At 42.1% G+C, this 26,462-nt stretch overlaps 1 protein-coding gene and 1 pseudogene across 2 annotated transcripts in view; both read right to left on the bottom strand.

The window, feature by feature from the left end:
- Positions 1-1,758: 1,758 nt before the first annotated feature.
- Positions 1,759-25,941, bottom strand: LOC127629877 (uncharacterized; annotated as a pseudogene).
- LOC127629872 (beta-secretase 2-like) overlaps positions 25,748-26,462 on the bottom strand; it is a 39,543-nt gene continuing 38,828 nt past the window's right edge. For both annotated transcript variants that reach the window (XM_052107156.1, XM_052107155.1), the window contains one exon: positions 25,748-26,280. In XM_052107156.1, the coding sequence (XP_051963116.1) occupies positions 26,039-26,280 (242 nt within the window). In that variant the 3' untranslated portion in view covers positions 25,748-26,038. The remainder of the gene's footprint in view (positions 26,281-26,462) is intronic.

A 26,462-nucleotide genomic window follows, 5' to 3' on the forward strand; every position in this document is an offset into this window, starting at 1 on the left:
AGCTATCCTTTGGAAGGTATGAAGAAAAGAAAAAAAGTTAATTTTGTTTTTAACTGTGATTTAATAAAAAATTACGTGATCAGATCACATTTGATGAATGTTTTTTTTTCGATTTAACGTTAGTTTAGCGATGTGGGGATGACACAATCTGAAACACATGGCAAAAGCATATAGATCAGATTCTGGTAACGTATTAGGTGAATGTGCTCATGACAGGTTGAGAATGCAGTTACTTCCGGAAAGACAGGGCTTGCATGTACAGATGAGCAGCGCAGGTGGAATGCAGGGACAGTCAGGAACCTTGAGCCAAAACGACTGAGGGACATAAACTTCAGCCACCACAGAGCAGGAGATGAATTTAGCATTAGTGTGTCAGATGCTCAGCCACTACCAAACACCCCACAATATATGTCACATGCAGAATTTATAAATAATGTAGACAAAGACCCAACAAAGCCACTTTTCCTGTTAAAAAACAGTCTATTGGGCAAGTGTTACAGTGTAAAACCAGTAGTGCAACCCTGTAGTCTTGCAAATACTGCAGTAGATGCAAGATGTTTGAGACCCCATCAAACTCATGCCGGTTCTGATCTCACATGTGAGACATGTAAAAGTTTCTATGAGTTGTATGTTCAAGTGAGCAGTGCACAGGCTTCTACTTTAGAATCTGAAACAAGGGAGCAGAGTTCTTCTGATTTGTGGCACAATGCAAGAAAATTGAGAATAACTGCAAGTTCAGCTAAAAGGTTCCTTCTAGAGCATCCACCAATCCTGATAAGTTTATGGCAGAGCACCTGTATCCATCCTTTCGTGGCAACTATGCCACAAATTATGGTAAGGAGAATGAGGCGGTTGCTGGTAGTGCACTTCGAGAGCAAGGCATGAGTATTACACATAGGGGCATCGTTGTTAGTGTCACAGAGCCATGGTTATCAGCCAGCCCAGATGGGGTAATTGACTCTTCTGTCCTACTCGAAATAAAATGTCCCGTCCCAAGTAAACTCCATTCTACCCTCCTGGATCAACTTGACCATAACTGCAGTGATATCAAGCTAGTAGATGGAGTACCACAACTTCAGAAAACAGGTAGCCGAGGATATTACATGCAGGTACAATTAGGCATGTTTTGTGCCGGTCTGAAGATGGCCAAATTGTTTATCTGGAGCCCAAATGACACAGTTATGTTCACTGTACCATTTGATGAGCCCTATGTTCTGGAGAGGGTAGGGCATCTGAAGAGATTTTATTTCTCAACAATGTTGCCCCAGCTTGTTGATGAATTTGTTGGTCAGCGACTGAAACTGCAGAATAGATACATGAGCATAATGAATTCATAGAAAATATCCCTCAGAAACATTTTGTTCAAATCACAAAACAACTGTTAGGTGCTGCTGCGGTTAACAGTATGGAAACTCATTATTTTACCCAAACAATTTTGTACATTTAAAAATGCTGAGCATAAGTATTGTTGTACATAAGTGAATATTTATAAATACATAATGTTGTTCATGTAAAATTGTGTGCAAATCTAATAAAATCTATTGTACACAAACTCAAATAACAACAAATTTTATACAGATTCAGATTTTTTTATTTAATGACATATCAGCATTCAAAGCTATATTCATGGCAAAAAATAAATTACAAAAATACAAATATCATATAAATACAAAAAAAAAAAAACATTAAGTCATATTATACAAGATTTTTTTAATTAAAAGGTTGTATCAGCGATTTCAGGCCCAAAAAAGGCCGAAACATAAATGATCACATTCATCTAATCTTTCCTAACGATCCGCTATCTGCCCGCCCCATAAGCATGCCGTCCAAAAACGCGTCTCTATAGGCAGCATAGGCTCTGAAATCTGCACACAAAATCAATTGGTTTCACCAACCACCAAAACCAAAATAAATAGGAAATCGTTAGGAAAGATTAGATGAATGTGATCATTTATGTTTCGGCCTTTTTTGGGCCTGAAATCGCTGATACAACCTTTAACATATGGCTATCCAAAACCATTTCAGGCCAAATTTCATACAAAGAGTAAATATAAACAGTCAAAAAATAAAAAAGGCAGCGATATGATATCAATATGAAATATACAGGAGCAATTTATGTAGATGTGTAAAGTGTGTGTGTGTGTGTGTGTGTGTGCCTGCGCAGATGAAACTACAACCTCAGAACACCACTGTTGTCACTTATCACTCACGGATGAGATCACCCCTTAAGTTGGCGAGGGCCGCACAGATTCGGAGGATTTTTTCAATTTTGGGGGTCATGTTAATTGGTATTACTTGAGACAAGATCTTGTATATTTTAAGTCGCCTGATTGCCCTCTCAACATGAATCCGAACATTTGCAATCCTGCGAGATGCTGTGACTTGTTCCTCAGTTAGCTGAGCACCCCCTCTAGTGAAAGCAGGCAGAACCAATTTGACCCTTTTTTCAAACAGCAAATCACGAACCAAGAACCCACGATCTGCCATGACTTCGTCTCCAGGCTTTAAATAGTCCAAGATACCAGAGTTCATTGTGATATATTTGTCACTGGCACGTCCTCCATATCCAGTTGAAATAAACATGATTAAACCACATGGGGCAACAGCAACAAGATATTTGATTGTGTTGTGCGAGTAGTAATGGCTGTAGGACTCCCCTCTAGAGTCAAGATTTTTCGCCTTCTGTAACAAACTTTCAGCTGCAGTCAATGACACAGGTAGTGTTGGGAAAAAACTTCTTGAATGCAGCTGGCATAGTGGCCTTAATGGTTTCTTTTGGGAGCCAGATAATAAGAGGGCACAAGACCTCCTCCATTTTATCAATCCAGAATGAGATAACCTTACTGGCAACACTCTGAGACACATGAAACTGCCTACCAAGGTCACCCAGCACACGATTTAATTTCAGTTTTATCAGTGTCATTAGTATCTGATCTCGCACTGACAAAACAAAAGCCCTTTCAGCAAATCCATCTAAGGTGGAAACAAGAGAGTTGAAGGTTTCCAGTGAGACACCAGTGTAGAGGAACGAATCGGCATCACTCTGAAGCATGGAGTAGCTGAAATCTTCAGTTTGTGTTGTGGCATCTTTGGCTGTCTCGTCAACACCCTGCTGTTCACCATAGTTGTGGTCCCAAAGCGATGGATCTTCCCACTGGGTGGAAATAGTGCTGTATGACGGTTGTGGCACCTCAGGTATGCCCTCATCCTCCTGGTCTGTCACTTCTGCAGTTGCTGTAAAAAAAAAAAAAAAAGGAGCACATAGGCTACATGTTAAACCTCTGTCCATGTTTCTCACACTGACAACATTACAGGAAAATCTTATGATAAATGGTGATGAAAGCTCTTCCTCACTCAGGCTAACAACTACCTGGCCCACATTACGATAGCACTCATAGCATTAAATCTACAGTAACATTTAGTGGACAAAGGCATAAACCATTAATGGCCATGTTTTTAACATATTTACTCATAAATGGCATATTGTCTAAAAAAAAAAACTAGGTTAGACTGCCCACAGATAACACGAATATATCAGGCCGATGGAGCTCGTAAAAATGTAAACACTTTTACTCATAATGGGCATATTATTCATAAAAATATAGGTTAGGCTGCCAACAGATAACATAAATATTTTTGTAGCAGGCCGGTAGAGCTCGTAAAATGTAAACAACCGGAGGTAGCTAACGTTAACTAGGTTAGCTGTGAAGTGGTGCTATCGCTAACCAGCTACATAATTCAACATTAAAAGTGGCTTACCAGTCGCTTCGACACGAACAATTGCACGTCTCTTCTTCACCACTGGTCTGTCATATCCAAGGTATAATTCCGGATTGGGATGGTCATACGTGGGGCGTTTGTCAACAAAATGGTGCGAGCAGACATACACCTTTTTCGGTGGATGTTTCAGTTTTAGCGCAGCTAACCACTCTAAACGTCTACTCTCTGGCATTGAATGTAGCTGATACGGAACCGGACACGGGCATTCTCTCCTTCTAATCATGTGATCGAAGCACTCAGTTTCTAAAAAGTTTTTTATCTTCTTTGAATTGTTAAAACAACCAACAACAGCACATGTGGAACCTGAACTCATTCTCTCGCTGCTAGTAACTTACTGGTCGATCGCTACGAACCGGAAGTTGACAACCGGTGTCGTCGTAATGGCAGCGCGCATTGTTTAGAGCAGAATAAGGTGGATAGTCACCAAACTTTGTACATATATAGATTTCATCAAGCCGGATAACTTTCACGCCGACAGTCATATGCTCCACCCAACAAGAAGTCGCCCATTTTGGATTGTTTGAAAAATGCATGGTCTGGAATTTGAAATACTGTTGCAGGTACCAAATGAGGGTGATATCATGCCAATACATTGAAGATGCTAAGTTGCAAACTGATTATTTATATATCAAACGGTGTTGCCATGGTGATGCAATAAATTAACATAAAAATGGGAAAAAACAAGTGTTTCATATCTTCTGTTTGCATTGTGTGATTTACATAAAAATTGAGCCAAATATTTGTCCTTGCGGGCTGATCGCATTGATGTGGTTATTGTGGGTCATGGTTGTAGCGCCTCCAACTGGCAGAAAGAAGTGTAGCACTTTAAACACACTTTGAAATATCCCTCTTATGTTCACCAGAATTGCTTCAAATGTATTTTTGAATAATGTCAAGATAGTGCAGATTTAAAATTCTTGATATCTAAAAACTGTTGCCATGGCAACACATTAAATGTCATAATTCCTTTTTATGTATATTCACGTTTTTGAGGTACTTGACATGCTTGAATTTTCATAATATTTTGCACACACATCAGAGTTGTTGGCCATTAGGCCTGGGAAAAAGTTAACACCTGGGCGTGGTTGGGAAGCTTTGTAGCTCTGTAGCTCTGTTGGGAAGCATCTTTTGATAAAAGTAGTGGGGTCAGTTTCTTCTATTGTCACCAAACTTGCTATATATATTGTTCTCATCAAGCCAGACAACTTTCAAAATGAAAGTAATTAGCTCCACCAAATGGGAAGTCAGCCATTTTGGATTGAATGTGATTCTTTTTTAAATTGCAGGCTCTGAACATTTTAATACTCCTAGGGGATTCATGTGACTGGCACCAAACCAAAGTGTTACCAAACAATATTATGCCAAGACATTGTAGATGGTAAATTGCGAACTGATTTTTGATATATATCGAACGGTGTTGACATGGCGACACAATAAATTAAGGGAACAGGAAGTTCCTTATGTCTTCTGAAATTGTATGTTGTATTATTTTGATGAAAATTCAGCTGTATGTTTGGTAATGGGGGCTGATCACATTTATTTGGCTATTATGGGTCACGGTCATAGTGCCACCAGCAGGCACCAGGAAGTATGGCAATTTTATCAGACATTGAAATAGCCCTCTTTTTTTTTGCATGAATTGCTTCAAAATTCTTTAGAATAATGTCAAGCCACTGCTGGTGTAAAATTATAAAGGGATATTTGATGTCTTAAATAGTGTTGTCATGGCAGCACATGAATTGTTATTATTCCTTTCTTCCTATATATGGGTCTCAACTTCAACAGTTGTAACTCATTAATGCTAGGGAGTACAGACCTAAGCCTGGTCTCTTTTTAAAGAAGACACTTCGCTGTTCATTGTGCAAATGAAAACAGTTTTCAAAAGCCACCTGTCTGTTCTTAATTCCAGTTCTGTTCTTAATTTTAAGTTGATATATATATATATATATATATATATATATATATATATATATATATATATATATATATATATATATATAAAATTACCTTTTGGTGCCAGATTTCAGACACAGTACCAGAAATGTCCAATAGAGGACAGCCAAGCTCCATTGGTGAATGATTCCCAAACTACCACATCTGCAAAATAGACCTTTTTTTACAGACTGTGATGACACCTTTCTGCCTTATTTATCACCGTAAACCTTGCAATTATTCTCTCACTCAAGTAAATTTCTAATGATTTTTTTTTTACTTTTACTTCTTTACAATGTGTGGCGTTACTTTGTTACATTACTGGGTTTAATTTGAATTAATGTGCCATTTATTGAGAGATTATTGAAAGGGACTTTTACGAGAGCGGAAGTTCACAGCTGCGCGCGATGAGACACTCCCACTTGAGTGACGAGACTGTCACTCAAGTCATTAGTGCAGCAGCATCAAACTCTTCAAAGTGAAACACTTTCTGCACTCACACAGTGAAAAAAAGAATAGTTCCTTCATGCAATGCCTTCATTTAACACCAAGACAAGCTGATTTTTCAAGATTAAAGTCACAGCTCCAACTTCAGGCAGCACGCTGAGGTAAATTTTGGCTCTAATTCTAACGCAGGCTTTTCTGATGGCTTTTTTCTAACGCAGGCTTTTTTCTGTGTAATGAGATGGTCATTTTCAGGGGGATTCTGTAACTGGGCTCTTATGACATCAGTTTTTAAGTGTACATTTTTAAATCAGTGCAGCAATATATCAGTGTGCTTTGTCCTGCATGCATATACTCCGTGCCCTTGTGGGGGTACTGGAAACTATCGCAGCTACTTCAGGCGGATTAACTGTATAAATCCATATACACATCCAAGTTAATCTCTGCCATTCGCGTGATCAACAACTGGAGCGCGAACAGACAACATTTCTGCACGTGCAAAACGAGGTGCGCAGGGCACGCGTGTGCACAAGGCAATCGTCGCGACAAGAGTGGCTGTGTCTGCAATTGTTCACTCATTCACTATTTTCTCTATAGTGAATGGCAGTTATTGCACTATATCTCAGCAGTAAGTGAACGAAATGAGTGAATTCGGACGAGAGTGTCGGAGCTCTGAGGCTGGTGCAGAAACGTCACATATGACTAAATACTTGGGCCTTATTTGTTATTCTTATTAAGTAATATATTAATACAATAAACTTAATTCTGTTTGTCATTTTTAATATATACTTTGTGTTAATATAAAGAGTATACACATTTGATCAAATAAAGAAAGAAAGAAATTTTAAAATGTATCTGTTTGTTTTGTCTCTGTATATGTTATTATGTTATTTTAATCCAGTAATGATTTGTCAAAAAGTAATTTACTACATTCAGCATGAAATAAAATATTGCAGGAGTGAAGGAAGCAGTAAACTCCCAGCTTGGACGTCTTCCCCGTTGTGTATTGTGGGAAATTAACCGTCATTGAGTGTACTTGAAATGCACACTTGAAATTAGAGTGCATTGTGGGTAAAAATGAGTGACCAAAAGTAGGGAAAAAGTGGCTCCATTAGAATTCAGACACTCCTACAAAATAGCGAAAACTCAAAATAGTGCACTATATAGTGGATAAGGGTGGTTTCAGACACAGCAAGTGTTCCACGATCAGGGTTGGTGCCCTACGTAGGTTGTGTACTCTTCATTTAGAGAGTGGCAGTACTGCTGTACAGAACTAACAATCTAAATACTTAAGACACTGAAAACTGTAACTACACTGAAATAAGAATCCATACATGACTTTAAAAGCTATGAAAGCTATGAAGACATTATATATTCAGCATTTTATATAATGTCCTTGTGGGACATTTTCACGTTTTCACTGTAATAATTACTAGAAATGTTTCTCTTCTTATTGACAAATTCATCCAGATCTGACAAGAGCCCTGTAAAGTTATTCAATGGAAAGGAGGAGGCGAGAACCGGCTTTTCAATATAAATAATACTTTTAATGATAAACTTAAAAGAAGACGTAAACACATGACGGACATGTCCGCTAACGATCTCTCTCTCCTGCACGGCCCTCTGCAGTCAGCCTTTAAACCTCACGGAGGCATAATTAGCCTAATACAAGACCGGGTGTGTAGTATCACGACCCGGCCCCGCCCTCCGCCCTGCCACAAGCCCCCTCTGGGGTCTGAGGGTATTTTGGGCCCTGGAGAAGTTTTGACATGCCTTGACATTTGTGCTTTTTTCAGAGGCTTAAAAACATATTAATGGCTAAAGTCTGATAACACTATATTCAGCACAAACTGGGCTACAATAATATGTGAGCAACTTGTGTGTACAGGTTTTTATTTTTTAGAAAATAACGTTTATGCATGGTTTTTGAAAAACTAACATTTTAAGTCACTGAAATAAGGCCATATAACACATACTAAACATTTGTCCACAAGCCTTTTGAGAATTGGATCTTGTAACCTAGAGTTTTTGCTACAAAATGATGTAAAGACCATTCTGATCACACAATTTTGTAAGACAATTTTAGTGTTGAAAGGTAATATGCGAGGAGGCGTGAATGATCATGAATATGGAGGTCATTTACACCTGAGAGACAAAGACACTCCACTGGGCCTATCAATCAGGGATAGAGAATGAATGTGAGGAGACTTAATGATCCAAATCAAGTTTTAAGTTAAAAGAAGTAATCTGACTATATATTTTCTTTATATAAAGACTTTACTTAATTTTAGACCTACACTACCATTAAAAGAAGTCTCTTCTGCTCACCAAGACTGTATATATTTGATCCAAAATACAGAAACAACATTGATATTCTGAACTCTTTTTAGAATTTAAAAGAACCGTTTTCTATTTAAATATACTGTAAAAGGCAATTTGTGATCAAAGCTGAATTTTCAACATCATTACTGCAGTCTTCAGTGTCACATGATCCTTCAGAAATCATTATAATATGCTGATTGTCTAATATCGTCTAGGTTACGTATGTAACCTCCGTTCCCCGATGGAGGGAACGAGACGTTGTGTCAGAGAAGCGACACTAGGGGTCTCTCTTGAGCGCCGATATTCACCTCTGGACTATGAAAAAAGGCCAATGAGAGTTGGCAACCAGTATTTGCATGTCCCGCCCCCGGACATACGGGTATTTAAGCGGCGCAAATACGGGAGTTCATTCAGAATTTTTCTGAGGAGCTGGAAATGGTCCGGCCACAACAGGGGCTCGGCTCAGCGACGTGGCAGGGGAGACACAACGTCTCGTTCCCTCGTATACTTAGGTCTTATGCGGAAAAGTAGTGCGGTGGTAGATCCAGCCTCGCAGAGGGGGGAAGCATACAGCACGGCAACCGAGGCAGCTGTAACTGCCTAAGGGAAACATGGAGTCAACTCGTGATGGGACAGAACCGTGGTTTTACACACAGGGGGAGTCCGAACAGGAGGCCTTACCTGTGGGGCACCTATACCAGTACAGGGTAGCTTGCGGTACCCACAGTGGTTTGGGTCGGCGAGTTCCTCCGCAGAACTGTGACCCACGAGGGCTAGGGAGGAGTCAACCAGTGTCCCAAACCTGGGATCTCCTGGGAATGAAGGCGCACTGTTTCTCCTGGTTAGGGGGAAGGGCGCTGGGTGCAAGCGATTCACCCGGTCAGATCGTGGACGTGCCACCGAGTTCTACGGGCTCGGTACCTGAGAGAACACGGGACGATACTGACTCAACTCAGAGATTGTAGAATCTCGCAAAAGTGTTAGGTGTTGCCCAGCCCGCTGCTCTACAAATGTCTGCTAGGGTAGTGCCCCTAGCCAGTGCCCACGAGGACGCAACACTCCTGGTGGAGTGGGCTCGGACCCGCAAAGGGGGGGCACGGCCTGGGTGTGATAAGCCAGGGAAATGGCGTCGACAACCCAGTGGGCGAGTCTCTGCTTGGAGACAGCATTCCCTTTCTGCTGTCCCCAAAGCAGACGAAGAGCTGCTCAGAGCGTCTGGTGCTCTGTGTGCGGTCCAGGTAAATACGTAAGGCACGTACTGGACACAGCAGTGAAAGGGCTGGGTCTGCCTCCTCCCGGGGCAGCGCTTGCAGGTTCACCACCTGATCCCTGAAGGGTGTGGTAGGAACCTTGGGCACATAGCCCGGTCGCGGTCTTAGGATCACGAAAGTGTCCGCCGGGCTGAACTCCAGGCAAGCGTCGCTAACAGAGAACGCATGCAGGTCCCCGACCCTCTTGATGGACGCGAGCGTGATCAGCAGGGCGGTCTTGAGAGAGAGGGCCCTGAGACCAACTGAGTCAAGCGGCTCAAAGGGGGGTCTGCGGAGTCCCATAAGGACGACCGAGAGATCCCAGTAGGGAAAGTCGTGCTTACCAAGAGACTTGCCGTCTACCGTGTCGTGGTGGGCCGCGATAGCGGCAACATACACCTTGAGGGTGGAGGGGGACAGCCTCCTCTCCAGCCTCTCCTGAAGAAACACGAGCACTGACCTAACTGCACACTTCTGCGGGTCTTCGGCTCGGGAAGAACACCAGTCCGCGAACAGACGCCACTTCAGGGCGTAAAGATGCCTGGTCGAAGGGGCTCTGGCTTGGCTAATAGTGTCTATGACGGCCGAAAGTAGGCCGGCTAGATCCTCTGCGTCCCGTCCAGGGGCCAGACGTGGAGATTCCAGAGGTCTGGATGCGGATGCCAGAGCGTGCCCCGTCCCTGAGAAAGAAGGTCCTTCCTCAGGGGAATTCGCCAGGGAGGGGCTGTCATGAGGAGCGTGAGATCTGAGAACCACGTCCGGTTGGGCCAGTAGGGGGCCACCAGAGTGACTTCCTCCTTGTCCTTCCTGACCTTGCATAGCACCTGTGCAAGAAGGCTCACTGGGGGAAAAGCGTACTTGCGCAGCCCCGCGGGCCAGCTGTGCGCCAGAGCATCTGTCCCAAGGGGAGCCTCTGTGAGGGCATACCAGAGCGGACAGTGGGAGGTTTCCTGGGAGGCAAACAGGTCTACCTAGGCCTTGCCGAACCTGTCCCAAATCAGCTGGACCGATTCGGGGTGGAGCCTCCACTCTCCGCCGGGCAAGTTTTGTCTTGACAGCGCATCCGCTATCACATTGAGGTTGCCGGGGATGTGAATGGCGCGCAGTGACTCCAGTCGCTGCTGACTCCAAAGGAGGAGATGACGGGCGAGCTGTGACATGTGGAGGGAGCGTACTCCGCCTTGGCGGTTTATGTAGGCCACCACCGTGGTGCTGTCTGTCCTGACTAGGACATGCTTGCCACGAATCAATGGAAGAAATTTCTTCAGGGCAAGAGAAATGGCCAGCAGCTCTAGGCAGTTGATGTGCCAGCACAGCAGGCCTCGGTTCCACCGGCCTGCGGCTGCGCGCCCGTTGCACATGGCGCCCCAACCCAATTTGGAGGCGTTGGTTGTAACCAGAACGCGACGGGACACCTGCTGCAAGGGTACTCCTGCCCGTAGAAAGCAGAGGTCTGTCCAGGGTTTGAAGGTTTGGCGGCAGGCAGAGGTAACTTCTTCTCGTCTCGGGACTCGAGTCTGGAGCCAATGCTGAAGTGGTCTCATATGCATCAACCCCAGTGGCGCGGCCGCCGCGGAATATGCCATATGCCACAGGAGCCATTGGAAACGTTTCAAAGGGACCACGGTGCCTGGTTCGAAAGAAGCGAGGCATTCCAGCACTGACTGAGCACGCTCATTGGAGAGACGTGCTGTCATTGAGACTGAGTCTAACTCCAAACCGAGAAAAGAGATGCTCTGGACCGGAGTGAGCTTGCTCTTTTCCCAGTTGACCTGAAACCCTAAACGGCCGAGGTGCTCGAGCACCTGGTCTCTGTGTGCGCATAGTAATTTCTGCGAGGAGGCCAGAATGAGCCAATTGTCGAGGTAATTGAGTATGCGTATACCCGCTCCTCGTAGTGGGGCAAGAGCCGCCTCTGCGACCTTCGTGAAGACGCGAGGGGACAGAGACAGGCTGAAGGGGAGGACTTTGTACTGATACGTCTGGCCATCGAACGCGAACCACAGAAAGGGTCGATGTCGAGGGCGAATCGAGATGTGGAAGTACGCGTCCTTCAGGTCCATCGCTGCGAACCAATCTTGATGCCGGCCGCCAGATAGAATTTGTTTCTGGGTGAGCATTTTGAACGTGAGTTTGGACAAGGTCCAATTGAAAACTCGCAAGTCCAAGATCGGTCGTACGCCGCCGCCTTTCTTGGGTACAATGAAGTAAGGGCTGTAGAAATCCTTCTTCGTTTCGGTTGGAGGGACAGGCTCTATTGCGTCCTTGATTAAAAGGGAGGCGATTTATGGGACTGAGCGTGTCTGTCGTGCACTGCGGAGAAGTGAACGCCCACGAAGGAGGGCGGAGACCTGGCGTAACCGAGTCGAATGGTCCGGTGCAGCCAGCGTGACGGGCTGGGCAGTGAGAGCCACGCCTCTAAGCTCTGTGCTAGGGGCACCAAGGGGACGAGTATTTTGGACGTACCCGCGGGGCTTCGCAGCGGTGCGGAACAGGTAATGCGGCGTCGGGAGGCACTGCAGCGTCCCGAGGCTCTGGTGCTGAGAATAAACTCAAAGCACTTACCTTTTTCCGCGCACCCGGCAGGGGGCGGGTTCGTGACTGAGGAGGAGGTCTGCTGGCGTCCTCTGGACTCAACTGAACCGGCCGGCCAGGGAACAGTCATGGGGCTGAGGGCGGGGACACCGCATCCAGGAAGCCGGGACTGTTGAGGCCTGAAAGCAGAGTGCCGTGAGAACGGCATTTGCGGGCCAGGTGACCCAGAGACAACAAGGAAATAGCTCTATAGTGTGTAAAGAATTTAACAAAAAATAAATTCTCCTTCCGGCCCTCCACCGGGGAACGGAGTGGTCTTACCAGCTCCGGAGCTACTGTCTCGGTCTCTGGGTCGGTCATCTCAGGGGCGCCTGGGAGCCTTCTGGGTCCACAAGGGGGCCCATGAGACGATGGGCGTCCAACTTCTGCGGGGAGCTCGACGCTGGGGCTGAGAGCTGGGCCCACTCACTTAGTTGAGACGGAGCACCACTTTCTTTCTTCCTTGAAAGCCACAGGAGGGCGCCCTCGGCGAGCAGACAGGGCATGGCCCCTGGCGGCAGGTTTGCATCAGGGCAGGATGTGTGAAAATAGCCTTCATCTGTTTCTTCACCACTGAGGACTGCCTTTTTGGGTGAAGTTGTCATGCGGCGTCGCCGAATGGACGGAACTGGGAGACGGGGGCGTTTGAGAAAGCGTGCTTTGTCTGCCTCCTGTACTGCCTGTCCATCGTTGCGTTTCTGGACCACGGAGTGTCCATTGCCTGTTTGAGTGCAGTTCCTGCAGCACGTCAAAAACAGGACTACCCAAGTGCAGATTTTGGAGTGCCCTGGCCCGGTGGACTTGCAGGAGGATAACCCATTGGAGAGAATGCTCATCCCGAGCTCGGACGGAAACAAGCAAGCGTGCCGGGGAGGCGGGGGGTTTCGAGGGGGTTCACCCGGCGAAAACGGAGCCCGTCATTGTCCCCAGATCGCTTTCATCGCCCGCGCGCCTGCCTCAATCCCGTGAGGAAGGAGGCGAGGCGCGTGGGGCGGCTGAAGCGTTTTTTCTCACTACAAGAAAAAGCCTACGACCGCAATGCTGTCATGGTTATGTTCTCGCACTGAGAACATAGACCATTCATAAAAACGCTGCCTGCGTGTGATCGCAACCCAGGAATGCAAGGCAGTTTTTATGGCCGTCAGAGGTGGGGAGAATCAACGCATCCAGAAACTACACAGAGGCGGAAAACCGTCTTTAAAAAGACGCGTCCTGAGAAGGACGTTCAACGCCGCTGTGTTTTGCTCTTTTAGAGCGAAAATTACTCTTTTAGAATAACTCTTTTGAGTTGTCTGCGCTGTCGAAGCGCTCAGAGGCAAAAATGCACAGCCGTGCACGAATGAGAAAGCCGCTGTTGTGCGCCGTCGAATCCAACAGCATGCAGAGCGTCAGAGGATTAAACAGGAACTTGGTGTGTAACTCGCAGCAGAGTTCATGCACGACCATCGGCTCTGAAGAAATTTTCTGAATGAACTCCCGTATTTGCGCCGCTTAAATACCCGTATGTCCGAGGGCGGGACATGCAAATACTGGTTGCCAACTCTCATTGGCCTTTTTTCATAGTCCAGAGGTGAATATCGGCGCTCAAGAGAGACCCCTAGTGTCGCTTCTCTGACACAACGTGGAGAGAGCGACAGAAGGGGAAGGGCATATTTAAAGTGCATTTTACTAATTTAACCTGAACACATATTTGCAAGCACAAGCTTTGTTGATGATAATGAGGCATTATAAACACTAGATAAAATATAATCTAAACATTCATATTATTTTTATATCATATCATATTACATACCATATTTATATTATACAGCATACAATTTAAATACCTTCTTTAGCCGAAACAGCATTTAAATGTAACTAAAACTTGCTTATTAGGAGTCATATTTCAAATGTCAATACTCTGAATCCTGTCTGGCAAGTCTAGAAACCGTCCCACTAGTAAAATATGTACATGTTTATATAAAATAGCATGTCAACTAATGAAAACTAAATGACTTACTCATCTGAAATTGTATCCTTGGCTGGATCAAGTCTTTCTTCAGAATACAAATGTTCATCGGAGTCCGCTCATCTTCTGAGGAAAATGTTAACTCTTCCTTAATACCCTGGAGTTTCATTGCCTGTGTATCATTACAAACATGCAGAAAAGTTGAGTTGTGTTGTGTTTACATTAATCCTCACCGTTGGGGGCGTGTACATTAGCGCTGATCGTCTCAGCACATTAGCGTATGAATGGCGTGCTCTGCTGGTGGGTGTGATCACATTAGAGATAATGAGATGGACCAGTAAGAATTTTACATCGCTTTGTTTCATACATATTATATTGCAGGAGAATATTTTATTTTATTTAAAAGTAGACATTTTAAGCTTTCTTTAGACATATGTTTCATGTTTGTGTGATAAGTATTTGACGAGTTTCAGTTCATGTTAGTGACGTGTTTCTGAAATATGCTCGTGAACACAGAGACTGCTGAAAGCTCACCCTTTTTATTTTCTTTATTTTACAAAAGCACAAGATTTTGTTGTTTTTGTGAGTGTACACAAATAAAAGTAGACCCTTTATATTCTCTAATGATGTCTTACACTTATCTGTATACCCAAAATTGACTTTGTATTTTTAATTGTTTCCGCTGTAATGATGAAAATATCCAGCAGGACGTGCCGGTGCGTCCGTCGACCCCAGAGGGTTAAAGGGATAGTTCACCAAAAAATTACAATTCTCATTATTTACTCACCCTCATGCAACCCCAGATGTGTATGACTTTCTTCTGCTGAACTTAAATAAAGATTTTTAGAAGAATTTCTCAGCTCTGTAGGGCCATAAAATGCAAGTGAATGGGTGGCAACCAGATTATGTGAGTGCAGCGTAGTGGGAGCGGAGCGAGGAGTGGAGCAGCATGATTTTGCCTGGAGCGAGGAGCGGGTTTTTAAAAAAATCGGAGCGTCATTCTTTTCGCTCGCTCCAAGAGCGCTCCACTAACACTCCACTAACGGGCAAAACACCTGTTAACGGACCTTAATGCAATAATTCACCACGTGTTAAGCAGTGTTAAACACTATTGGAATGAAGGAAAGATGGAATTTCTGATATAACCAGAAAGAATATGATAAAAAAAAAAAAAAGTTAAATCTAGCAGCACTTGGTAATGTTCGACCTCCAGCGCAAAGGTTACTTTCGCTTTCTGGTTTCACACTCCTATTATTGAGATAAGCTTGCAGTAAAGTATGACTTAACTACATGCTTGGGTCTTGTCTCTTTATTCCTGCATCAACTGCCGTTTATTGAAAATTAATAATGGGATGGTGAAGGAGAACACGAGTGGGGAGGTGATTGCCACGATCAAAGATTTGTTGTGAAATCCTAAAAGACGTGTCCAGAAAACACGATGATAATCCATTCATATGTGGAGAGAAAATCTAAACATCAATACATACATCTATATCTCTCCCCTATTAAATAATTTGAATAATTATATCATCATTCTAATCTAATGCATCACAATCATAACTGTAGGCTCTTATGTCCCGCATTAAATACTGTAGAATTGAACTTTTAACGACGCAAAACACCAACTGAACTAATCAACGTGTTAATATTGCAAAGTTTGACTTTAATCGATTGCCATCTAAATGTATTTGAGTGCCGTAGGCTAATTTATGCATTATACTCTGCAGATGAATAAGCTCATCAAATCCGAATAGAGGAAGATTTAAAAACACTATTTCTGAAAATGAACTCTGCATTAAACATATAGTTTTGACAGTCTTATCTAGTTTTGATTAAAGAGAATGAGAATTAAAGAGTATTCTGGAATGTATTCTTTTTTCGTTCCTATAGATTATAGGGCAAGGTATATTAAAGTAAGTGCAATAATAGAAAATAATAGGCAATAATTAGGCAATAGTACATAGACCTAATAATGTTTTATTTGGGGGGTAATTTATTAATGTGATTTCATTTAATGTTTTGTTTTTATTTATTTTTTTGGTTTTTTGCATCTAGCCAGAGAATGCTCCTGATATGTTTCAAAAGTAAGCTATAAACATTATAACATTTTGTCTTGGGCTAATGTTAGTGTTCTAATAAAGCACATTGTAGCTTTTCTTCTAGTATTGTGTATTTATTTTGTCTGCATGGAAGGTTGTGATATTTAAAAAGTTTACTGAAATAACTTTATAGTGGAGAGTATAGTTAGGCGCTAATTTTCCCATGGAGCGAACACGGAGCGGGGTTTCTCTAATCCAGGAGCGCGGAGTGAGCGAGCAGCAGGAAATGGACAACCCAGAGTGGAGCTGGAACTGAGCGATTAAAGAATGATTTGAGCGTGGATGGGAAATTGTTGCTGCTCCTCTCCACTCACATACTCTAGTGGCAACATTTTAAAGCTAAACAAACAAACACAAGTCAACATAAATATAATCCTTAAAACTCTAGTGCTTAAATCAGTATCTTCAGAAGTGATGTGATAGGTGTGGTTGAGAAACAGATCAGTTTCACATTCTTCTTCTTGTGTTTTTGGTGATTCACATTCTTCTCTGCATATCGCCCCTGCTAAAGCTAAAATATTCTTTAAAAAAATCTGAATTTGTGTTCTACAGAAGAAAGGAAGTCATACACATCTGGGATGGCATTTTTGGGTAAACTATCTCTTTAAAGTGATAGCTCAGCCATAATTTAAAGGGGTCATGACATGGGTTTTTTATTGTATTATTATGTTCCCTTAGGTGCAATTATAGTATTAATATATATATTTTTTAAGAAAAACTTTTAAAATCTAGTGATTTATGACCTTTTCCCACCCTGTTTCTCATCCTCTGATTCAAACAGTCTGTTTTGGGGGCGTTTTCCATTTAAGACTTCAGTGTTAACGCACACTGTTATGATTGGCTAACGTCAGTGCCTATGTATCAATTATTGACGCCCCCAGCCAGAACAATATGCAAGTAAACTAAGTACAAACACTGTGATTATTCATAATGAATGAAATTGCGCTTTAAAAAGTAGTTTAAAGTTTAAAATAGATTACTTACAGTTTGCGTCGTCGTTGTTCCCAGAATAGTCGGCACGGACTTATCTTTGAGCAACAGTTTTCTGGCAAAGCCAGCATCATATTGAGATTTGTTCTCAAAACAGTCATCCTTAAAATGTACAGAACAAACGCTTAAGTTAACACTGCCGTGACTAGGACGTCCGCAAAAAATAAACTGCATCCATTTTTCCCTGACGTCTGGATCTTTCGGCAGCTTATTCAGAGGTTTTGTTTGACCACAGCCAGGAACAGCACATCTGTGTGGCATCGTAATTTTCCTGTGCACAAGTAGTCTCTGTCAGAGCTCGCTGTCCATCGACTGAACACTTGTGAGGCGCACGGCGATACTGAAATGAGCGTAGTTGTCTTGCGCTTAAAGCGTAGTTATCTTGTGCTGGAGGCGGTCATATGCAAACGCTGGTACGTCACTTCTAACCGTCACGTCACTTCTAACCATGAATCCAGAACGAGCTGTATTTTGAGCTTGATTAAATAAATGATTCGTTTAGAATGGGGAGGACGTCTTAAAATATTAAACTTGCAGGACGTTTTAATGATACAAAGACCTCTTATATACCAAAAGATCAAGGCAAATTTGGTTTCTCATGTCATGACCCCTTTAACATGGTGTTGTCTGAAGATAGATTTGATCCAAACAGATTTCTTCAAAGTATGCTTCTTTTCTTATTAGTTTTAAATATGATTGTCAATAATGCTACTGAAAATTGGCTTTATTAGTTTGGTATTTAAAAGTATCTGGACACTTAAGATACAATAATGTATGAAATTAATTGCATTAGATACATTTTCAAACCAAGCATTATCAGCAAACAAATGATGAGCCATTTTTGTATTTACAGTACATTTAAGTTCACACAGGTTTAGTTCATCATATTAACTATGGGCATGTTCTACTAACCTTTGACAACCAGAAGAGTGTCCAAATACTTGCGATTATGCTTATAATTTCATCATTCAGTGAAGCAATGTATAGGGACTGTCTTATGTACTATTCACATCTAGAAGGGTTAGATTCCCTTAGTGATGCATTTCAGAGATTCTGCAGCCAAGAATGTACATTTTTTAATCTTGGTTTTAGCCATAGTTACAGTGTAATAGAAATGCCATTAAGCAGTGTATATTGTGTTGCACTAAATTGTGAATGTGTAGCAAACATCCTATAGATTTTAAGAGGAAACCAGTAAGAATTGTATCAGTTTGATCACTTTTAAAATAATTTTTACCATCTAGAACACCGTGAATATGTATTGCAAATTATCAGACACATGGCTATATAAACATAATTTGTTGTGCAATTGTATAATATTATTTCTAAGCAGAAACACATGGATGATAGTATAAAAACAAAAAACATTTTTATTGTAAACTGTGGCATATTAGCAAATAAAAACATTCAGGGAAAATGTCTTCTGATGTCATAATCATTGTATATACAGTAAATACAGTAGGGTTCAGATGACAAAGACTGGGAGTTCTTGTATTTTGCTGTTTTGCAATATATTTCCTGATATTGGAAAATCAGCTTGGTCATTAAAATTATGTGACTGTGGTGAAATATTTGCAAAATTATATTGTTACACGTGCCGCTGCAGTTCAGAGGTGAAATGTCCAATGTGAGGGGCTAAAGGGCAATTAAATATTCCCCCAAACATATGAGGTTTTTAAGGTTAATGCTCTATTGAGTTTTATATCAACAAATCCTAACTCCATACCCTAAATCTTTAAATGTGTAAAATGTAAGATGAAAATAAAGCTGCAAGCAGCGATGATGGGCCAAACACCATGGGTCTATTTCATCATGGTGGCTTTTGGAAAACAATGCAAGGTGGACACATGCATTTGGCATTTGACATATTCTAAATCTAGCAATTCATGTAAATATAAGAAGACTTTTTCAAAATCTTTTAAAAGTGCCATACTTCCTCCTGTCAGCTAGTGGCGTTATGACCATGATCCAAAATAGTCACATCCATGTGATTAGCCCTGAAGACTAACCCTGCCGGGTGTGCGGAGGTAGGTAAGTGCCTAGAGTCTTCTCTCAGCACCAGAGCCTCGAAGCCCCACCGGGTACGTCAAAAATAATCGTCCCCTTAGTGCTCCTAGCATGGAGCTTGGACGCATGGCTCTCGCTTCCCAATCCGTCACACTGGTTGGCCAGGACCATTCGTATCACTACAAGGTCCTCCCCTTCGGCATGTCCCTGTCCCCTCGCGTCTTCACGAAGGTCGCAGAGGCAGCCCTTTCCCCGCTTCGGAAAGTAGGCATCTGCATTCTCAACTACCTCGCCAACTGGCTCATTCTGGCCCCCTCCCGAGTGTTACTATGCGCTCACAGGGACCAGGTGCTCAGACACCTTAGCTGTTTAGGGCTTCAGGTCAACTGGGAAAAGATCAAGCTCACCCCGGTTCAGAGCATCTCTTTTCTTGGCATGGAGTTAGACTCAGTCTCAATTTCAGCACGTCTCACCAACGAGCGAGTGCAGTCGGTGCTGGAATGCCTCACCACCTTCAGGACTCAAGTCGCTGCGTGCCACTCACATCCCGGGCAACCTCAACATGGTAGCAGACGCGCTATCACGACAACGCTTGCCCAGTGGAGAGTGGAGGCTTCAACCCCAGTCGGTCCAGCTGATTTGGGAACGATTCGGCAAGGCCCAGGTAGACCTGTTCGCCTCCCGAGAAACCTCCCACTGCCCGCTCTGGTACGCCCGAACGGAGGCTCCCCTCAGGGCCGACGCACTTGCACACAGCTTGCCCGCTGGGTTGCGCAAGTACACATTTCCCCCAGTGAGCCTGCTTGCACAGGTGCTGTAACTTTACGCCCTGAAGTGGAGCTTGTTCGGAAATTGGTGTTCTTCCCGGGCTGAAGACCCACAGAGGTGCGCAGTTAGGTCAGTGCTTTCATTCCTGCAGGAGAGGTTGGAGGGGAAGCTGTCCCCCTCCACCTTGAAGGTGTATGTAGCTGCTATCGCGGCCCACCACGACACAGTAGATGGCAAGTCTTTGGGTAAGCACGACTTAATTATCAGGTTCCTAAGAGGCGCCCGTAGGTTAAACCCTCCCGGCTGAGCCTGTTCCCCTCCTGGGATCCCTCAGTGGTCCTCTCGGGCCTTCAGAGACCCCCTTCGAGCTGCTAGAATCAGTGGGCTCGAAGGGGGGCCGTCCCTCTCCTTGAAGACGGCCCTCCTGATCGCGCTCGCCTCCATCAAAAGGGTCGGAGACCTGCAAGCGTTCTCTGTCAGCGACACCTGCCTGGAGTTCGGGTCGGCAGACACTCACGTGCCCAAGGTTCCCACCACTCCCTTCAGGGACCAGGTAGTAAACCTGCAAGCACTTCCCCGGGAGGAGGCAGGCTCAGCCCCTTCATTGCTGTGTCCGGAACATGCTTTGCGTATCTACTTGGACCGCACTCAGAGCTTTAGACGTTCTGAGCAGCCCTTTGTCTGCTTTGGCGGACAGCGTAAAGGGAACACTTTCTCCCCTGAAACTCAGTTATCCTTGATTTAGCTACAGCAAGATACAATACTAATAAAAAATTGTAAAAGTTAGCAGATACAATGAATATCAAGAACTTATAAATGTAAAATAATTACACCCTACACAACCAGTCCAAAGGACACTGACTAAGTTTGTTTCTCATAATCTTAAATACTTTTGATCTAAAGGCTTATGGTCAAAGGCTTGGGATTATTTCTGTACTCAAAAATAAATTGTGCTTAATTTTATTAAATAGTGCCTACCTTTTATTTATTTGTTTTATTTATTTATTTTTAAGGAAAGTAGCCAACAAGTGTCCAGCATATGAAATACTGTTTAAAAAGCATCCAAGGATGCACCTGAAGTTGATTGAGAAAATTAACTTTGCGCAGAGCAGGGATCGACAAAAGGCTACACAGAAAAAGTTAAAAAAGATGTTTCTGATTTAATTTGTTTTGGTCACTGCATAATTTCTATATGTTGTATTACTTCTTAGTTTTGATGATGTTAGACGCTAAAATCTAAAATGTGCAGTAAATAGGCAAGTGTGACCAAACTTTTCTATAGAGTTCCAGTCTTACACAGAGGGGCCGTTCACATTGAGTTTGTTTTTGTGTCTGTCCGCACTGTTTTATAATTGATTTCAATATAAATGTGCACTAGATGATGTCTTTGATGGCTTGTTTGTGTTTTTAGATGCCATGTCAAGTTAAAAAGTATCTGAATTGTTAAGCGTCTCGAGTCGAGACACCTACGTTTTGCTCTTTTGTGGCACTGTGTGTCATTTGAGTGCAACAACAACGCATTCCAGCATGTGAACGGCACATGTTTTCAAACATTGTGCTGATATTTTAAACAAATATTTTGGGTATTAGCTAGCATATAGGACTATGCAATTACACAAACACCAGCTTCTAGATAAATTAAAACTAATAAACTAATTCAGAGCTGAATACTGTGGCTGTTTACTTGCAAAAAACTTTGAATAATGAAATTGTATAAACATTATGTACAGCTTTGTTCAGCTCTGTCACATATAGCCTATAAACAAATAAAAATGTGCAGCACAAACAAAGATGAAACAACACAAACAAAGGATGAAACCATGCTTCCAGGTTCTTTCGAGCTGCAGATTTCAATGGTATAAGCACTGCAATTTTAATAATATTTTAAGCTTTATAGAATGTAATAATGTATTTTAATGTTAATAACATTTATTATTAATGGTTTATTTATGGTTTAAAGTGAAGAAATTATGTGGGTTCTTTTCTGAAATATCAGCAAAACTAATTTAAACTTGGTTCAATGAGCCTATATGATTATGTCGGATATGTCATATCCTCACATGTTTAGCATGCTTCTAAAGCCTAAGAAATTTGATATATAAAAGTAAGACTAGAAATGCAATATGTGTCTATCCTGCTTAAATCAATAACCCACATACAATAAATAATAATATTCTTACTTCAGTATGATCCTATTCCATTTCAGAACATAATAAAAGCTGTTTTTGATTAAACAGTATTATTTACTGCATTCAAAATAAATGCAAAGACATAATTTTTGCTGTATGACATAATTTGTATTCACTTATCCTTTCACAAACAGTAGTCAATGTGCTGCAGTGGTGGAGAAGGGATCTGTTCCTCTGTCACAAACCCCGCTCCCTCGCTCCGCCCCCTTGAGCTTGTACGCTCTTTTTCCTCCCTCGGGCTTCCACGCCCGTTTTGCTCGTTCGAGATTGCACACTCGTTTTGCTATTACGAGCTCCCATGCTCATTAGCAGGTCTCCCTCCTCGCTCGCTTCCCGCTCCCAATCCCCAGAACATTATGACCACCTGCACTCGCGTCATCTGCACTCCTGCACATTAGTTTCACCTGCACTCGTCTCATCACTTTTCATTGTTTACACCTGCACCTTCCCCTATAAATACCACAGCACATCCGTTTCACGGGTGTTGGTTATTGTATTTAGATTCCCGTGTCTTTGCCCCCCGCTAGTCTCGTCTAGTTTTGACCCCCCTGTGATTCGTTACCCCTTAGCTTGCCAGCTCTCTTGTTCCCCTAGCTCCCCTGTTTAGTCCTTCCTGCTACTCATTCTGATTACCCCGGCTTTGACCCTACGCTTTCCTCGACCTCTCTCTTTGGATTTGCCCCTTGTTTATACTTTGATTCCCCGGCTTTTGACCCTACGCTTCCCTCGACAACTCTTCACTGGATTTGCCCTTTTTTTGTACTGTTGCACGCTTTGTAATTAATAAAGCTGTTTGTATTCGACATTGTGACTGTCTCTTCTTGTGCGGGTTACATCCTCCTGTTATATTGTATATGGTGGTCTTAATTATATAATATCGTTAGATTAAATATAAACTCTTATCTATCACAGCGACAGCACTATTGAAATTTTAAAAAGCAGTTTGCAATAAGAGTTTACGTAATTCCTTCGTAAAAATGTTAATATCACAATATCGTCGCTCACACATCTGCTCTTTACATGGTGTCACCCACAATCAAGATATACTTAATACTCAAGTCTGAAGTATATTGCTTGTCAATTGAAAATGAATTTGTACATATGAATGGCATGTTTTAGAAAAAACTCAAGTTACAAAATAATTATATTAGTTTTTATAAATATTATTAAATAAAAATGTTAATATATTTTAAAGAAATCTTTAAAATAACATTGCATTAGTTGTGCTTAGATTACCCACAATAATGAGGAAATTGAGTAATGGGGTGAACATTGTTAGAGTGTGGATTTGTAATCCGGCCCCTTGGTAGAATATAGAAAACATTTGGCCCTCACCCCCTTCAAAGTTGCCCACCCCTGCTGTAAGTTTTAAGAAGTGCAGGTAACCTACAGTATTGCTCAATACCCCACTTCAAGCACAGACTGTTCTCAAATTCATATCAGGCCATGGTCAGACAAGTGGCTTTGGTTCCTTTGTGCTTTTATGCCAGTTATCTGAGTTCAGATAATAGAGCTTTTTCACACTCTGGGTTTTGGAATGCAAAAGTAAAATTTTGCAGGGTAAACTTGGACTGTCGTGAATGGGAGATCACAGCAAATATTATTTCCACTTACCCATTTGCTCAAAGACCAAAAGAAAAAAATCTAATTACATTTGAATGACTTTCCAGAGGAGGAAAAAAATAGAGAGTGGTGGATTAAGCAAGTCAGATGGGAGAACATGACAAATTTACTGTCACTCTCTCAGCAGCTGTAATTGAAACTCCTTCGCAGCTGTGGCAATTCGTTTTTTTAAACTAATTCCAGGGTAATATAACAAGCATAATGCTATGCATTTACACAGAGGTGGGTAGAGTAGCCAAAAACTGTACTCAAGTAAAAGTACAATTACTTCAAAAACATAATTACTCAAGTAGAAGTAAAAGTACTAACATAAAAAATCACTTGAGTAAGAGTAAGAAAGTATCCAATTAAAAGAATACTCAAGTAGTGAATAACTTGTTACTTTCACAAATTACTTGATAGACATTTACTCCCCAATATTCCATTACATAATACATATTGAACATATATTACAGAATTATTATTATTATTATTAATATTCTGTCATCATTCACCATCATGTTGTTCCAAACCCGTATGACTTTCTTGCTTTCATACAACACAATAAGGAGATATTAGACAGAATGTTTGCCTGAGTCACTATTTAATTCAGTGAATTTTTTTATATATATATATATATATATATATATATATATATATATATATATATATATATATATATATATATATATATATATATATATACTGTATATATATTTTGAAAGTGAATGGTGACCGAGACTGTCAGTCCCAAACATTCTGTCTAACATATTTTGTGTTCCACATAATACAAAGCCTCACACTGGTTTGGAACAACATGAGGGTAGAGAAAAGATGACAGAATATTAAAGGGGTCATGACATGAGAAACCAAATTTGCCTTGATCTTTTGGTATATAAGAGGTCTTTGTATCACTAAAACGTCCTGCAAGTTTAATATTTTAAGACGTCCTCCCCATTCTAAACGAATCATTTATTTAATCAAGCTCAAAATACAGCTCGTTCTGGATTCATGGTTAGAAGTGACGTGACAGTTAGAAGTGACGTACCAGCGTTTGCATATGACCGCCTCCAGCACAAGATAACTACGCTTTAAGCGCAAGACAACTACGCTCATTTCAGTATCGCCGTCGCCTCACAAGTGTTCAGTCGATGGACAGCGAGCTCTGACAGAGACTACTTGTGCACAGGAAAATTACGATGCCACACAGATGTGCTGTTCCTGGCTGTGGTCAAACAAAACCTCTGAATAAGCTGCCGAAAGATCCAGACGTCAGGGAAAAATGGATGCAGTTTATTTTTTGCGGACGTCCCAGTCACGGCAGTGTTAACTTAAGCGTTTGTTCTGTACATTTTAAGGATGACTGTTTTGAGAACAAATCTCAATATGATGCTGGCTTTGCCAGAAAACTGTTGCTCAAAGATAAGTCCGTGCAGACTATTCTGGGAACAACGACGACGCAAACTGTAAGTAATCTATTTTAAACTTTAAACTACTTTTTAAAGCGCAATTTCATTCATTATGAATAATCACAGTGTTTGTACTTAGTTTACTTGCATATTGTTCTGGCTGGGGGCATCAATAATTGATACATAGGCACTGACGTTAGCCAATCATAACAGTGTGCGTTAACACTGAAGTCTTAAATGGAAAACGCCCCCAAAACAGACTGTTTGAATCAGAGGATGAGAAACAGGGTGGGAAAAGGTCATATAAATCACTAGATTTTAAAAGTTTTTCTTAAAAAAAAATATATTAATACTATAATTGCACCTAAGGGAACATAATAATACATTAAAAAAACCCATGTCATGACCCATTTAATACTAATATTTTGGAACCTTTATGATTTCTTTTTAAAAGAGAAAGTGGAGGATTGACATATAGACTCATAATGTCTCTATCCATCAGTAGTAATCTTCTCTTCCTTTCTGAAAAGTCAACCAAATTTTAAAACGTTCTAAAAACGTTCAAAGTCTAGCATCCAGCTTACTCCCAGAAAAACAGGTCATCTCACCCAGAGTTTCCAGGAGAAAAATCAGCACAATGAGTCACCCTTGTTTCCTGCCCAGAATTCTCTTCAGTCCTGTTTAGATGAATCTGTGCCACCTGGTCTTCCATCGACCCCTGACGTCACTTGATGCGATGGTGCACCAGCGAAGACTCGTCAGTAATCTCGCCGTCTCTGTGTCGTTGGCAGGGCAGTATGAGCAGTATGAGGAGTACGATCAGCACCAGGGCACATACGCCCATCAGAGTGTACGCTATCACCCACATCAGAGGTTCCCTAAGAGAGACACCGCCCATGCAGTCTGATGCTACGGCCTCAGCTAGGAAAGGCCCAGCAATTTCCGCAAATGGTACACCACCATTTTCTGTTAAAAGGAGAAAAGAGTCAGGCCAACCATAACAAAGACAAGTAAGTTAGACAAAGTTAGCCTCTTTTAAGGCAATGTTGAGAATCCAACGCATACTTGTGTAGTAATAAGAATTGTAATCTGACGCATTTCAGAATACAACAATGTGTTCATAGATGAAAGTGTTCTTGTTTACATAG

This window comes from Xyrauchen texanus, chromosome 36 (assembly GCF_025860055.1).
Source record: "Xyrauchen texanus isolate HMW12.3.18 chromosome 36, RBS_HiC_50CHRs, whole genome shotgun sequence".
NCBI lineage: Eukaryota > Metazoa > Chordata > Actinopteri > Cypriniformes > Catostomidae > Xyrauchen > Xyrauchen texanus.